Source organism: Pteropus medius, unplaced genomic scaffold (assembly GCF_902729225.1).
Source record: "Pteropus medius unplaced genomic scaffold, Ma_sr-lr_union100, whole genome shotgun sequence".
NCBI classification, from domain to species: domain Eukaryota; kingdom Metazoa; phylum Chordata; class Mammalia; order Chiroptera; family Pteropodidae; genus Pteropus; species Pteropus medius.
This window is the reverse complement of record NW_024344370.1, coordinates 19,422,249-19,436,423: the sequence shown is the minus strand read 5'-3', so window position 1 is coordinate 19,436,423 and position 14,175 is coordinate 19,422,249. Positions and strand designations below refer to the sequence as shown.

Sequence of the window (14,175 nt, the reverse complement as noted above, 5' to 3'; positions counted from 1 at the left end):
ATAGTAATGCAGAGTACTTTATCAAGCAAAATAATATATTTTAAAGTACCTTAATCTATAATTTTATGTACAAGTAATATTGGTTTTTAATGATATAGTAAAATAATATTTAAAATCAATACTGCCTTTAAAATAATTATGAAAATATTGTTAGAATTGTTTTAGGATATCAAGTTAAAAAATACACAAAAGTGGGCTTATTGAGGGCAAGGATGTTATCCATCTTGAACACCACATAGTGAATGAACAGATGATCGGGTGAGAAGAGAGGAGATGAACCTTTATCTTTAGGATATAAGCATCTTCTAAGAGGGGAAAAACAAAATTAACAAAAACATAAAAGTTTCTTCTCTGTGAGCTAAAGTTTACTATGAATGCTGAAGCATTATCATTTTTAAGAAGAAAAATGGTTTAGGTGTTGACAATATTGATTCTCTCTAAAATGTGTGTTGGGCTTCTTATTTTAAATGACTTACTTAAAAAAAGCCTCTTAATTTAAAGGACTATTATTTCCCTCCAAATCTATAAAAATGTAAAACCAAATATTACTATGAATAAATCGTTCTATATTTTAATTGGTGCCAGATCCACCTTAAAAATTAACAGGTGTTTTTAAAGATAGATGATCTTATAATTATAATTGTTACTTTTAGAACCTCTGTCAGTAGTTCTCACATCTAACAAAGTACATAATCCCAACATCTACTTTACTGTTCCCAGGCCATGAAAACTTACTGGGGAAAAACAAACAAACAAACAAACAGAAAAGAGAAGAAAAGGAAAGGAAAGAAAAGAAAAGAAAAGAAAAAAGGAAAAGAAAAGAGAAAAGAAAAGAAAGACAATTTGCTGATTTGGCTCAGTACAAACTCAAGTTATCCAATTTTAAGAGGCCCTCCCAACTTTCATGGTCATACTTGTATTCAGCAAATTCTCTATAACTGGTTACAAATCTTTTCATTTTCCTCAATCCCCTATGCTCATGTTCCTTCATTATCCTGCTTGTTGAGAAAAATCAATAATCTGTCCAATGAGATCCCTTCATTTTCCTCCCAACTTCAAAAATCTATCTTTAGTTTCTGCTCCTTCCATCTCATTACAGAGAAAGATAAACTTCTCTTTTTTCCCTGAAGTCACTTCTCTGTCTATACCTGGAATCCTATTTCCTCATCTCTTCCAGAATCTTATCTCACTTGTCTGTATTCTTTGTTGCATCTGTAGTCTTCTTTATTTCTGGTTCTTTTCCTCTGCCTACAAATCTCTCAGATCTTCAAAATTCTGCTTTCTCCATTAGCTACTATCCCTTCTCTCCTTCCTTTGACTAATATTCTTTTTGGAAGAATGATACTCACTTACTTCCTGCATTTCTTCTTGATCTATTCACCCATTAACTTTTAGCATCTGTATTTTGCCTATACAAGTACACCAAAACTTCTCTCTCAAATATCACCACTGCTTTCTTAATGGTCAAACTCTATTACCAAACCTCATCCTCCTTGGCTTCTTGGTCGTTTGAGACAGTTAACCCCCCTTTTTCTATTTGCTTCAGTTACTCTGTGTTCACATCCCTCTCTGACAACTCTGCCTGTGGCTCCTTCCTTCTGTTCTCTTAAAGTAGAAATTTCTCAAGGTTCTGACTTCAACCCTCCCCATTACCCCTCAATGATAGCATTCACTCGTACAGTTAAAATGACAACTTTAAGAGAAATAACTCCCGTGTCTCTATCTCAAATGTGACCTTTCTCTGAGGCATTTTTAACTGCCTATTGGACATCTTCATTTCTATGCACCTCCAATACTACTGTTTCAAACAAATATCAAATCTCCCCCTTTCTCAAACCAGTTTCTTTTCCCCTCACTTCTTAATTCTTTTTTTTTTTTTTTTTTTTTTTTTTTACTTCTTAAACCTTTTAACTGGGCTACCATACTCTTGGTATTTCAAACTGAAAACACTTAGGGTCATATTTGACTATTCTTCATTTAATCCCATATCCAATGTAAGTTATCAAATTTTGTCAAAACTACTCCCAGAATAACTGTCAGAAAATATTGAGAGTGATAGATTTGGAGTCAGAAGACCTTAGCAAGTCATATTTATTTTATTTATAATAATGTTCATTGTAATAATATCATAAATACCACAATAAATCTTTCTCTGATTCCCCCTAAACAAATGTGTTATCTACACCTCTAAACTTCAATAAAACTTCATCTGCATTTCTTTCATGGCATCTATCATACACCCCACCATGTATTTTTACATGGCTATTTGTGAATATACCTTATTTCCCTTTCTGAAAGGAACTGTAAGTTTCTTTGATTTGAGGACCATATCTTATTTCCTTTTTTTTTTCCTATTTGAAGACTGTACAGTGCCCACCCCACAGAAGAAGCTCCAAAACTGGAAAATTAGTGAAACTGATTAATATCAATTGGACTCTATCTATTTGATGGAACAAAATATTTCCTTCATTTCTGGGTAAAGTTTTATGCCAGAATACATGGATCCTTTGACTGAAATGACAACAAATGGAGAATAAGGAAAATTGGGAACAACCCAAACTAAAAAAAGCTAATCAGGTTGAAGGAAATCATAATGAGAGAAGTGGATCAAGATCAATTTAATTACAGGGAGGAGAAGTAAAGATTAGACAAACTTGGTGGTGAAAGAGGATAAAGTTGTCACTTAGGAGGCTCAGCTTATTATAAATATTGTAATTAAGTCAGAATCTTCTCCTAGGGAAATTTAAAAGAGTAAACAAAAAAGCGTATACTTACGTAAATAAAATGGGGAATATATCTAGACAGGATTTTCAACATGCTCTGCAAAACTAGTTAGATTATTTTTGTTTATGAAACATGGGGACCGAAATTAGTTTTATTCCTCAATAATGAAAAGAGTAAGAAGCTTTAAAATGGTAATTTTTCTTTAACTGTCTACTGGATCTTCTCCCTGGGAAATTCTTTGCTTCTTTATAGTTGAACACAGCCATAATGAAAGCCTTTACAGGGGCAGGCACAGTATTACAAATATGTTACATAATTGCATACGTAATTCTAATTTCTCTGCCTTTGTAATTACACTGTGGCTGGGGAGACTGGGTAGGGGCAAGTGGTATGTAGATGAGTCTTTAGATCCTAATTCACTTACATCATTAATTGTCTTTAATTTGCAAATGTGTTTCTTTTCCCCCCAGATCTGCATTGTTAAATTTCAGTTCCAACTCTGCTTATTTGTAACTAAATGATTTGGGGTCAGTTAAGAAGATTCAAGAAGGTTGGAACCTTGTTTTGTTCACTGCTCTATCCCAAGTTCTTAGGGCAATTTTTGGTACACAGTAGAAAACTGATAAATATTCATTGAATAAATGACTAAATTTCTCTGTGCTTCTGTTTTCTCACCTTTTTAGGATTAAATTGGATAAAATATGTAAATTTCCTAGCACAGAGTGTATACCCATAAATATTAATTCTTCTCTTCCTTATGAACTAAAGTATAATAATTCAACCAAAGTCACATAAGAATCACTGACAAAGTGGATTGAAATTCAAATGATTTGATATTTTAAATCTCTCTGTGGATATATTCTAGGCAAACATGGTAATTCTCACATTATTAAAAAAAAAAAAGCACTATCTAGAGTTAATTATTGGAAAGCCAGGGATATCAAGTGAAATATGCATCTAAATATATGCATATTCTCCAGTTTGGGTGTGAAAGAAAAAGAGAGAGGAAGGAAGAAAGGGGAGGGTAAAGTGATTGGCCAAGTTATAAAAGGAAGCATACTCTCATCTTTCGGGCCCTCCTAATGACCCCCTTCCCCACAATTTTTAGATTTGTTGCTTAAACATTTGATTCTGCAAATGAAGAAGGAAGCGGCTGCATTACTACAATCACATTCTCTTTTGATATTTGTGTATGTGTGTGTGTGTGTGTGTGTGTGTATATATGTATATGTATATATATATATACACACATATATATGTATGTATATATATATATGTATGTATATGTCCAAAACAATCGCCCCAATACAGAGATTGCATGATCACAGGTTTACACGCACACATGCACAACTAACAGCCTTGCTAACTAAAGGCATATGAGAAAATGATTTTAAAAGAAAGAAAGAAAGAAAAGGGGACATAGACACAAGAAGAATAGTACATCCTCCCCATCCACCTAGAATAGAACCAAGTGTGCTACCCTAATTTAACTTTCTGTTTTCCACAGCTGACATAAATAATCGATTTTGTTTTTTGAGAAAGAGAAGGATTGCTTCCTACAATCATAGAGCTATACAATAAAGAGCAAAACAAAGAACTGCTGTGTAATTGTCTGGGGCACACCATTTCTATTTGTGAAACTTTTGTACTTCAAACCCCATTGAGAGATTAGATTAAACATGGTGGAGTGAGAAGTGTCCCCAGATATCTACCCTTGAAACAACAATAAGCTAAAACTCAACAAAAAAAACACCTAAACTGCACATCAGAATGTCTGAGCACGGGATATGCACATAAGAACTACCACAGGTCAGAACCCAGGGTGTAGGGCAGTGGACTGGGAGAAATAAAGAAGTTGCCTCTCACAGCTGCCAGAGGTATCTGTAGAAGGAGCAGGAGGGGAGAAGGTGGAGTGAATTCCATGAACAGCCCTGCCTGGGAACGTGGTGAGCTCCTTGCGCCTGGCGGCAGGACTCAGTCATCAGGGCAGAAGGCAGAGAAGCAGGAAGGCAGAAAAGAGAGGATGGCAGAAAAACAACAGTTGATTTTTTACCAAGGCTGAGCAGAAAACCCCATCCCCCAACCCAGAGAGCCCCTCCTGCATACACTCCAAGATCGAACACCATGTAACTCTGGGGGAATATGAACAAACGCTACCGAACTGTTGCTAACACTGACAGAGACTGAAACTGAGGGTAGCGAGCATGATTGAATTTCTATAAGAAAATAAAAAGGCATCATTAAGGCTTTATATAAAGCAGGTATACAAGAGGCTTAGAAGTCACCTATTGGAAGCCAAAAGAAAAGGATCTTCCTCGTAGCGGGCTAAAGAGAGACCTTTATATAATAAATCTTTTTGGGAAAAAAAGTGGAATACATTTCCATTAATGCCCAGGTGGAGGAATAGTCCATTAAAAACAATGAACAACCAAGATGACAAAGCATCTCATAAAGTAAAAAATCTCCAGAAAACAAGCTTACAGACATAGAAATACACAACTTAAATGACAGAGAATTCAGAATAGTACTTCTGAAAAAAAACTCAGAGAGTTCCAAAAGCCATATCAACAATATCAGGAATTGGAAAAAAAAAAAAAAACACCTGGATGAGCAGGGCAAGAAGATTGAAACCCTCAAAAAGAACAAATAGATCTTCTGAAGAAAAAACACACTGCAAGAGTTGAAAAATGAAATAGCAAGCTTGGGAAACAGTGTCGACCAAATGGAGGAAAGGATCAGTGATATCGAAGACAGAAATCTAGAAATAAATCAGAAGGAAGAAGAGAGAAAAGGAAGAATAAAAAATAATGAAAGAGAGATTCAAGAACTAGCTGATACCATTAAGAGAGGAAACAAGAATAATAAGCATAATTGAAGGAGAGGAAAAGGAGCAGGACTAGAAAGCATTTCCAGAAAAATGGTTGACGAGAATTTCCCAAATCTAAGGAATGAGCTGGAGCTTGGAATACCCAATTATCTAAACCCAAAAAGGCCTACACCAGACACATTGTATTAAAATTATCAAAAATCAACGACAAAGACAGAATTCTCAGGGCAGCCAGGAAAAAAAAAAAGACAGTAAACTATAAAGGAAAACCCATTAGATTATTGTCGGACTTCTCAGCAGAAATCTTATAAGCCAGAAAGGAATGGAATTAAATATTTAAACTATTAAGTGAAAGGAACTACCAGCCTAGAATAATGTATCAAGTTAAGTTCTCCTTTACATATGAAGGAGAAATAAGACCTTTCCAGATATACAAAAGTGAGGGAATTCTCCACTACAAGGCCTGCACTCCAGGAAATATTGAAAGGGGTCAGCTCACCTAAAACAAAATGATAAAAAAATAAATAAATAAATAAAACAAAACAAAAACACATAATTAGGAGTAAAGTGACTATCAGGCAAATAGAAGCTGAGGAGTGCTACCCTTACTAAGAACAGGGCATTATAAGCTTAAAATAAGAAGAGATTTGCTATAGCAAAATAGTAATGAAAGTTTAACATACATAGGGGCACTCTGAGATAACAACGACTGAAAATGGGAAGATTCAAAGATAAAATTAGCAAAGAGAATGGAGATAAGGCATGCGCAGAAGAAAATGGATGACTGTATATTTATACTAACTTTTACATATTCATAATGGTAACCGCACACAGAAGATTCAGAACTGAAATATATAACATAAAACAAGAAGAACCAGAGAGAAAACACACAAAAGCCAACCAAAATAAAGAAAACAGAAATACAAAGACAAGGAAGCCATGGAAACACTGAGCTACCAGAAAGCAAAAGATAAAATGACTATAAGAAGACCTCATATTTCAATAACCACCTTAAATGTAAATGGACTGAACTCAACAATAAAATGGCACAGAGTTGCAGAATAGATCAAAAACCAATACCCAAACATATGCTGCCTCCAGGAGACACATCTCAGTTCCAAAGACAAATATAGACTCAGAGTGAAAGGGTATAAAATGTATTTCAAGCAAATGGCATTCAGAGAAAAGTGGGAGTAGTGGTACTAATATCGGATGAAATAGACTTTAAAATAAAAAAAAATAAAGATGGATAATGAGGCATACATCATAATGATAAAAGGAATCATGCACCAAGAAGACATAACATTTAATATCTAGTCACCAAATCAGGGAGCCCCAAAATACATTAAGAAATCACTAACAGAATTAAAGGGAGAAACAGATCAAAACAGTATCATATTAGGGGACATAAATACCCCACTGTCAGATATGGACAGATCATCCAAACAGAAAATCAATAAGGAAATAGCATCCTTAAATGACACATCGGACCAACTGGACATAATTGACATTTACAGAGCCTTTCATCCCAAAACAGCTGCTTATACATTCTTCTCTAGTGTACATGGAACATTCTCAAGAATTGACCACATACTGGGACACAGAGATAGCCTCAACAATATAAGAGGGTTGAAACTATACAAACCATATTCTCTGATCATAATGCTATGAAATTAGAGATCAACTGTAAAAAGAAAGCAGAAAGGTCAACAAATACATGGAGATTAAATAACATACTACTGAAGAATAACTGGGTCAGAGAAGAAATAAAAACAGAGATCAAGAGATACATAGAAATAAATGATAATGATAGTACAACATATCAAAACTGTTGGGACATGCAAAAGCGATCATAAGAGGAAATATCATATCATTATAGGCCTACCTCCCAAAATAAGAACAAGCCCAAATTAACAACTTAAAGCTTCATCTTAAGAACTAGAAAAGGAAGAACAAATGAAGCCTAAAGTCAGCAGAAGGAAATAAATCATAAAATTTAGAGCAGAAATAAATGAAATTGAAAACAAAACAAAATGAAAAAAACAATAGAGAAAATAAATGCAACAAAGAGTTGGTTCTTTGAGAAGGTTAATAAAATGGATAAACCCCTGGCTAGACTCACTAAAGAAAAAGAGAAAGAACACAAATAAACAAAATCAGGAATGAAAGAGGGGAAATTATGACAGACACTGCAGAAATACAAATACAGAATCATACAAGAATACTATGAAAAAGCATATAACACCAAATTTAAAACCTAGAAGAAATGGACTAGTACTTAGACAAATACAACCTTCCTAGACTGAATCAAGAAGTGGAAAATCTAAATAGACTGATCAGCAGTATGGTCATTGACACAATCATCAAAAACCTACCAAAAAGTAAAAGTCAAGGACCAGATGCCTTCACCAGTGAATTCTACCAAACACTCAAAGATTTAATACCTAAACTCCTCAAACTCTTCCAAAAAATCAAAGAGGAGGCAGTACTTCCCAAGTCATTTTATAAGACCAATATTACCCTGATACCAAAATCTGATAAAGAAAACACACAAAAAAGAAAATTACAGACTGATTTCTCTCATGAACACAGATGCAAAAATCCTAAATAAGATACTAGCAAACTGAATACAGCAACATATTAAAAAGATTATACACTACGATCTAGTGGGTTTCATCCCAGAGGCAAAAGGATGGTTCAGCATATGCAAATCGATTAATGTGATACACTACATAAACAAATAAAAAAATAAGAATCATCTGATTATATCAATAGATGCAGAAAAAGTCTTCGACAAGATAGCACCCATTTATGATCAAAACACTTAACAAAATCGGTATAGAAGGAAAATATCTTAACATAATAAAGGCTATACATGACAAGCCCTCAGCCAACATTATACTTAATGGTGAAAAACTAAAAACCGTCCCTCTAAGATCAGGAACAAGGCAAGGCTCTCCTATCGCCACCATTATCAATATTACATTGGAGGTCCTAACGATTGCAATCAGGCAAGTGAAAGATATAAAAGGCATCCAAATAGGAAATGAAGAAGTCAAACTGTCACTATTTGCGGATGACATGATTCTCTATATAAAAAACCCTAAAGACTCCACAAAAATACTACTAGAAACAATAGGCAAATACAGTAAAGTTTCTGGATACAAAATCAATGTTCAAAAATCCATAGCATTCCTATACTCTAATAACAAAGTGTCAGAAAAAGAAGTGGCAAAAAAATTTTATTTTGCAATTGCAACAGAAAGAATAATATACCGAGAAATAAATCTCATGAAACATGTCAAGGGCCTATATAATGAAAACTATAAAACTCTATTAAAAGAAATCAAAGATACAAAGAAATGGAAAAAATATTCTGTGTTCTTGGAGTGGAAGAATCAACATAGTTAAAATGACCATATTACCTAAAGCATTATACAGATTTAATGGAATCCCCATCAAAATCCCATCAGCATTTTTTAAAGAAATAGAAAAAAAAATCATCAGATTTGTATGGAAGCACAACAGACCCCGAATTGCCAAAGCCGTCCTGAGAATAAAGAACGATGCTGGGGCATCACACTGCCCAACTTCAAATTATACTACAAAGCGACAGTAATCAAAACGACATGGTATTGGCAGAAAAACAGAAACACGGAGCAGTGGAACAGAATTGAGAGTCCAGAAGTAAACCCATATTTATATGGGCAATAATTTTTGACAAAAAAGCCAATAACTTATAATGGAGAAAGGAAAGCCTCTTAAATAACTGTTGCTTGGAAAATTTGAAGGCCACCTGCAAAAGAATAAAACTAGACTGTTTTCTAACACCACACATCAAAATGAACTCAAAATGAATTAAGGACCTGAATATAAGACCTGAAACAATAAAATGGAAAGAAGAAAACATAGGAACTAAACTCAAGGACCTTGGACTTAAAGAGGATTTTACGAATTTGACCTCAAAAGCAGAGGATTTAAAAGCAAAAATAAATGAATGGGACTGCATTAAACTAAAAAGCTTCTGCATAGCAAAAGAAATCGTCAACAAGATAAAGAGACAACCATCCAAATGGGAAAATATATTTGCGAGCAATGCCTCCGATAAGGGCCTAATATCCAAAATATACAAAGAACTCATACGACTCAATAACAACTAAAAAATAAATGATCCAGTCAGAAAATGGGCAGAGGACCTCAACAGACACTTCTCTCTAGAGGACATACAAATGGCCAACAAATATTTGAAAAGATTCTCAACATCGCTAGCTATTAGGAAAATGCAAATCAAAACAACAATGAGATACCATCTCATACTTGTTAGAATAGCTGTAATCAACAGGACAAGTAATAACAAATGTTGGAGAGGATGCAGAGAAAAAGGAACCCTCATACACTGCTGATGGGACTGCAAATCAGTATAGCCATTATAAAAAACAGTATGGAGGTTCCACAAAAAACTAAGTATTGATTTACCATATGATCCAGCAATCCCTCTACTGGGTATTTATCGCAAAGAGTTGAAAACCCATATCCAAAAAGATATTCGCACACTGATGTTCACAGCAGCATTATTCACAGTGGCCAGGACATGGAAGCAACTGAAGTGTCCTATGATAGATGATTGGCTAAAGAAGCTGTGATACATATATACAATGGAATATTACTCAGCCATAAGAAGAAATGAAATACTGCCATTTGCAACAACACGGATGGACCTCGAGATAATCATGCTAAGCGAAATACACCAGATAGAAAAGGCTGAAAATCACATAATATCACTTATATGTGGGATAAAACCGAAAAGCAACAAATGAACAGGACAAACAAACAGAGACTCATGAACGTGGACTATAGACTTTTTACCAGAGGGGACAGGAGAGCGGGGAGGGGGAAAAAGAAAATGTTAAAATAAATAAATAAATAAAATGTTAAAAAAAAAAACATTGAAGAACCCTGTTGCAGCTTAAAGAAAGGGTGTGTGTGTGTGTGTGTGTGTGTGTGTGTGTGTGTGTGTGTGTGTGTACTGAGGAAGCTTATTATTATAAGAAAAAGTTTTCTTAATTTTATCCTCAAAGTGAGACAGATAATTCTATCCTGGTTTGTAAAATATATGATTATATATTTTAGTAGAAATTATAATTATGTAATTTTCAAAAGAGCTCATTGATAGGCACAAAGTTCATAGGCAAAAGACACATGGAGACACTTGAACTTTCGACTTTTCACTTTCTTCTTTCTAACCTATATTTCAATGGCAAATCTAACCAGACTAAAGATTCCAACTTCTGATGTAACAACTGGTAGTTCTTATGTGAGGCTTATGAAAGAACTTTGTCCCTTTTTTGTCCTTAGGTTTGAAGTGCATAATAATCCTTTGTAACACAGGGGTGGGGCTATAGAGGTAAAAAGACTTTATAACCCAAGGGTTTACATGGTGCTTGGAACTATTGCATCTCTGAGTCAGAATGTATAAGCAAATGGTTGTCTAGAATTAAAGATGATTATAAATTAACTTTATAACCAGTAGAAAGTCCAACAATCTGATGTTAGAGATATAGTAACGGACTCACTCTTCTTGTTTAGCTATCAACTTGTAAGAAATTATAGGTCAACACAAGAGTTTGTGTGACATAGCTTACCTGTTCAGGATTTTGTACTATATATCTCCTAATAGTGGTCTGTGGATATGTAGTGACTTTCACTGTTGGAGAATGGAGTTCCTGTGAAGAAAAGACAAAAGCTGCATATAACTATAGCTATTTAGTGACCTTGAAGCCATCACTAATAATAGGTAGCAATTTTCAGAGAGAAAATTTTATTTATTTATGTGTGTATGTATGTATGTATGTATGTATGTATGTATGTATGTATGTATTTTTAGGCGAGACAACCCTTGGTTGACCTCACAGATTGCAAGGACCTTGTCAGCCTACAATCCCTTATTTTTTTTATTTTTTATGCCTACAGCACCTGGTCTTTCTAGGTGGTCTCCCATCCAAGTACTAACCAGGCCCGACCCTGCTTAACTTCCAAGATCAGACGGGATCAGGCTTGTTCAGGGTAGCATGGCCATAGACCAGAGTGAAAATTTTACAGTCATTTGCATAAATGATGACATCTGAATTTATGTTGTAGTTAATTTCAGTCTCAAAAACATCTGAAAGCATGTGTTTAGGTGTTCAGCACTGTGCTAGGTATTTCTATTACTCATTTCACAGTAAATTCATCACACATTCTAAATTATGGTTGATGAGAGTTTCAAAATATTTAATTGTTAATGCCCCCACATGATTAAAAGAAAATGTAGCTTAATATTTATTAATTAGATCTTCTGTTTGAAAAGGACAACCTATAATTTAAAAAACGAAACAGGATGCAAAAAGAAAATGTGTGTGTACTTAAACATTTAAATCTTCATTGTGGTGGTGGGGGAGGGCCCTAAATAACATTAAAAGGGAGACAAAACACTAGAACAAAGTCATTTGTAAATTTTTGATAGAAAAAGAGTCTATATTATTAATACAATGAGAGTTTTTATACCTCAATAAGAAAAATATCTCCATACTAATAGAAAAATGAGCAAAATGCATAAAGTTATAAAAGAAGAAAAGCAAATAGCTAATAAACAAAAAAAATTAACTAAACTAGGAATCAAATAAACATAACAAAAGAATACCATATTTTAACTAGAGAAATTTTTAAAATTATAATGCTGACAGGGTATAGTAGGAGAAGAACTTTCCTATAGAGAAAGAGAAGATTAAATAATCATCCATAGGATGAAATATGAAGCAATTAAAATAACGATTTTGAGTAATACAAACTTACACGAAAAACATTCATAATATTATATAATGTTAAGTGAGAAATGAAAATATAAAACCACATATATGGTATGATTGTAATTTTTTATTCAAATGGAGGAAAACAACAAAATGCTAAGAGTAGTATCTCTGGGTAGAGGAGGGGTTCATGAGTAATATTTTTTTTCTTTTTTATATTCTTTTATATTTCCACAATTTTGTACAATAAACACATTTTTATTATCAGAAATAGAACATATAGTAAACCTAATTTTAAACCTCTTTATTATGAAAAATAGCATTTTTTTTCTGACTGGATTTGAGTATAGTGAACAGCTCTGTGATTTGAGTGGACTTACTTTTCTGAGGTAATCCTATCTTGGTCTCAAAGGGCTCCATTTTTAACTCAATTGTAGCTTTTTTTTTTTTTGTCCTGTGTTTTGTTGTGTATATAACTCATGCTGATCTGTGAGCTCTTTGAAAATAGTGATTGGGTTTAATTCATTTTTTGTGTAATATTTGGTATATACTCAGCACTAAGCAAATATTTATGGAATGATGCAAGACTAACTAATCTAGCTCTAGGTTAGGCCAAATTGGGACGTAGTATGCAAACTTTTCTTTGATAATCTTAATCTTAAAATATCACCTTTTCCTTACTATACCCAAGGTCTAGACCAGTTTTTGTTCATTTGTGTCAATATTGCTCAAGTTCACACCCTGGCACCTCATCTGGGCAGGCCTGTCTTCTTAGAATAGCATCTTTCTTCCTCATCTTTTATATCTCCCTCCTGTGTAGTAATAAACTTAGAATGTTTTATGTTTTATTTTCTTAAAATTTACCTTTTTATCTGTGGTTATTAGCTCATTAAACACATATTTGTTAGTATAATAATTAAATTATTTTAGTACCCTTTGAAGATATAATGCCTAGACTCAAGAATAATCTTAAAAGTGAGATTATTAGATCATAAATACTAAAGGAATTAGACCCTTGTGTGTCTTTTAAATCATGTACTTTTGAGAAGGTCTAAGTCTGACCCTATAAGTTATTCTCTCTAAATGTAAACTTATAGTACTATCACTCACACAGTCAGGTCCCCAAGCAATGCAAGATCTTGGTACTTTATTCGTGCCCAAACCAATTACCCTTGAAATATACATAATCACAAGGAGATCCTTAGCTAAAAATAAACTGCACTCAAACTAAAAGCAATCAGACTAAGTAGACAATGAAACAAATATCTCAGTTCACAGCACTTGTTTTACATTCCTTTAATAGGCTGAGCTGATGCTCATATATGAGAATCCCTTTCCTATTTTTATATTCCTGACATTTTGTGAATGCGTAAAGCCTTATGAGGGCCTAAAGATTGTGTGAATATGTGAGCAAGGCTTACATAAAAAGAAAATAATCAAATCTGATCTATAAATTATTTTACCTCTTCAGTATTTTGGGTTATATGTAGAGTGCTTGGGGCACAAGTAGATATTTTCAGAGTTGGAGAATGGCGTTCCTGTTGAGAGAAACAAAACGGGGTTCAGAAATTGTTACTAAGCAGTGTCATTTGAATGTTTTATGTTCTTGAGGTATTATTTATTCTATGACAAACCATTTTTTAGAAATAAGAATGTTATTTAATGCTTTCCTAGATGATGTTCATCTATTTAAAAAGCGCATTACTGAATTCCTTTGTTTGCTTTGCAAATAATCTAATGATAAAATACTTTTTAGAATGCTTGCACGATTATGCATTCCTCTTGTACTTTTATGTTGCATCCATTTTTTCTTTTTTTGAGAACTCCGTTAATATGCAC

The 14,175-nt window shown here is 33.7% G+C and overlaps 1 protein-coding gene and 1 pseudogene across 1 annotated transcript in view; both read right to left on the bottom strand.

The window, feature by feature from the left end:
- POF1B (POF1B actin binding protein) overlaps nt 1–14,175 on the bottom strand; it is an 83,762-nt gene that overhangs the window by 55,116 nt on the left and 14,471 nt on the right. Inside the window, exons 3-4 of the mRNA XM_039869908.1 lie at nt 13,800–13,874; nt 11,146–11,274 (exon numbers count right to left, since the gene is read on the bottom strand). Coding sequence (XP_039725842.1) covers nt 11,146–11,274; nt 13,800–13,874 — 204 coding nt within the window. The remainder of the gene's footprint in view (nt 1–11,145; nt 11,275–13,799; nt 13,875–14,175) is intronic.
- LOC120608437 (uncharacterized) lies at nt 11,513–11,631 on the bottom strand (annotated as a pseudogene).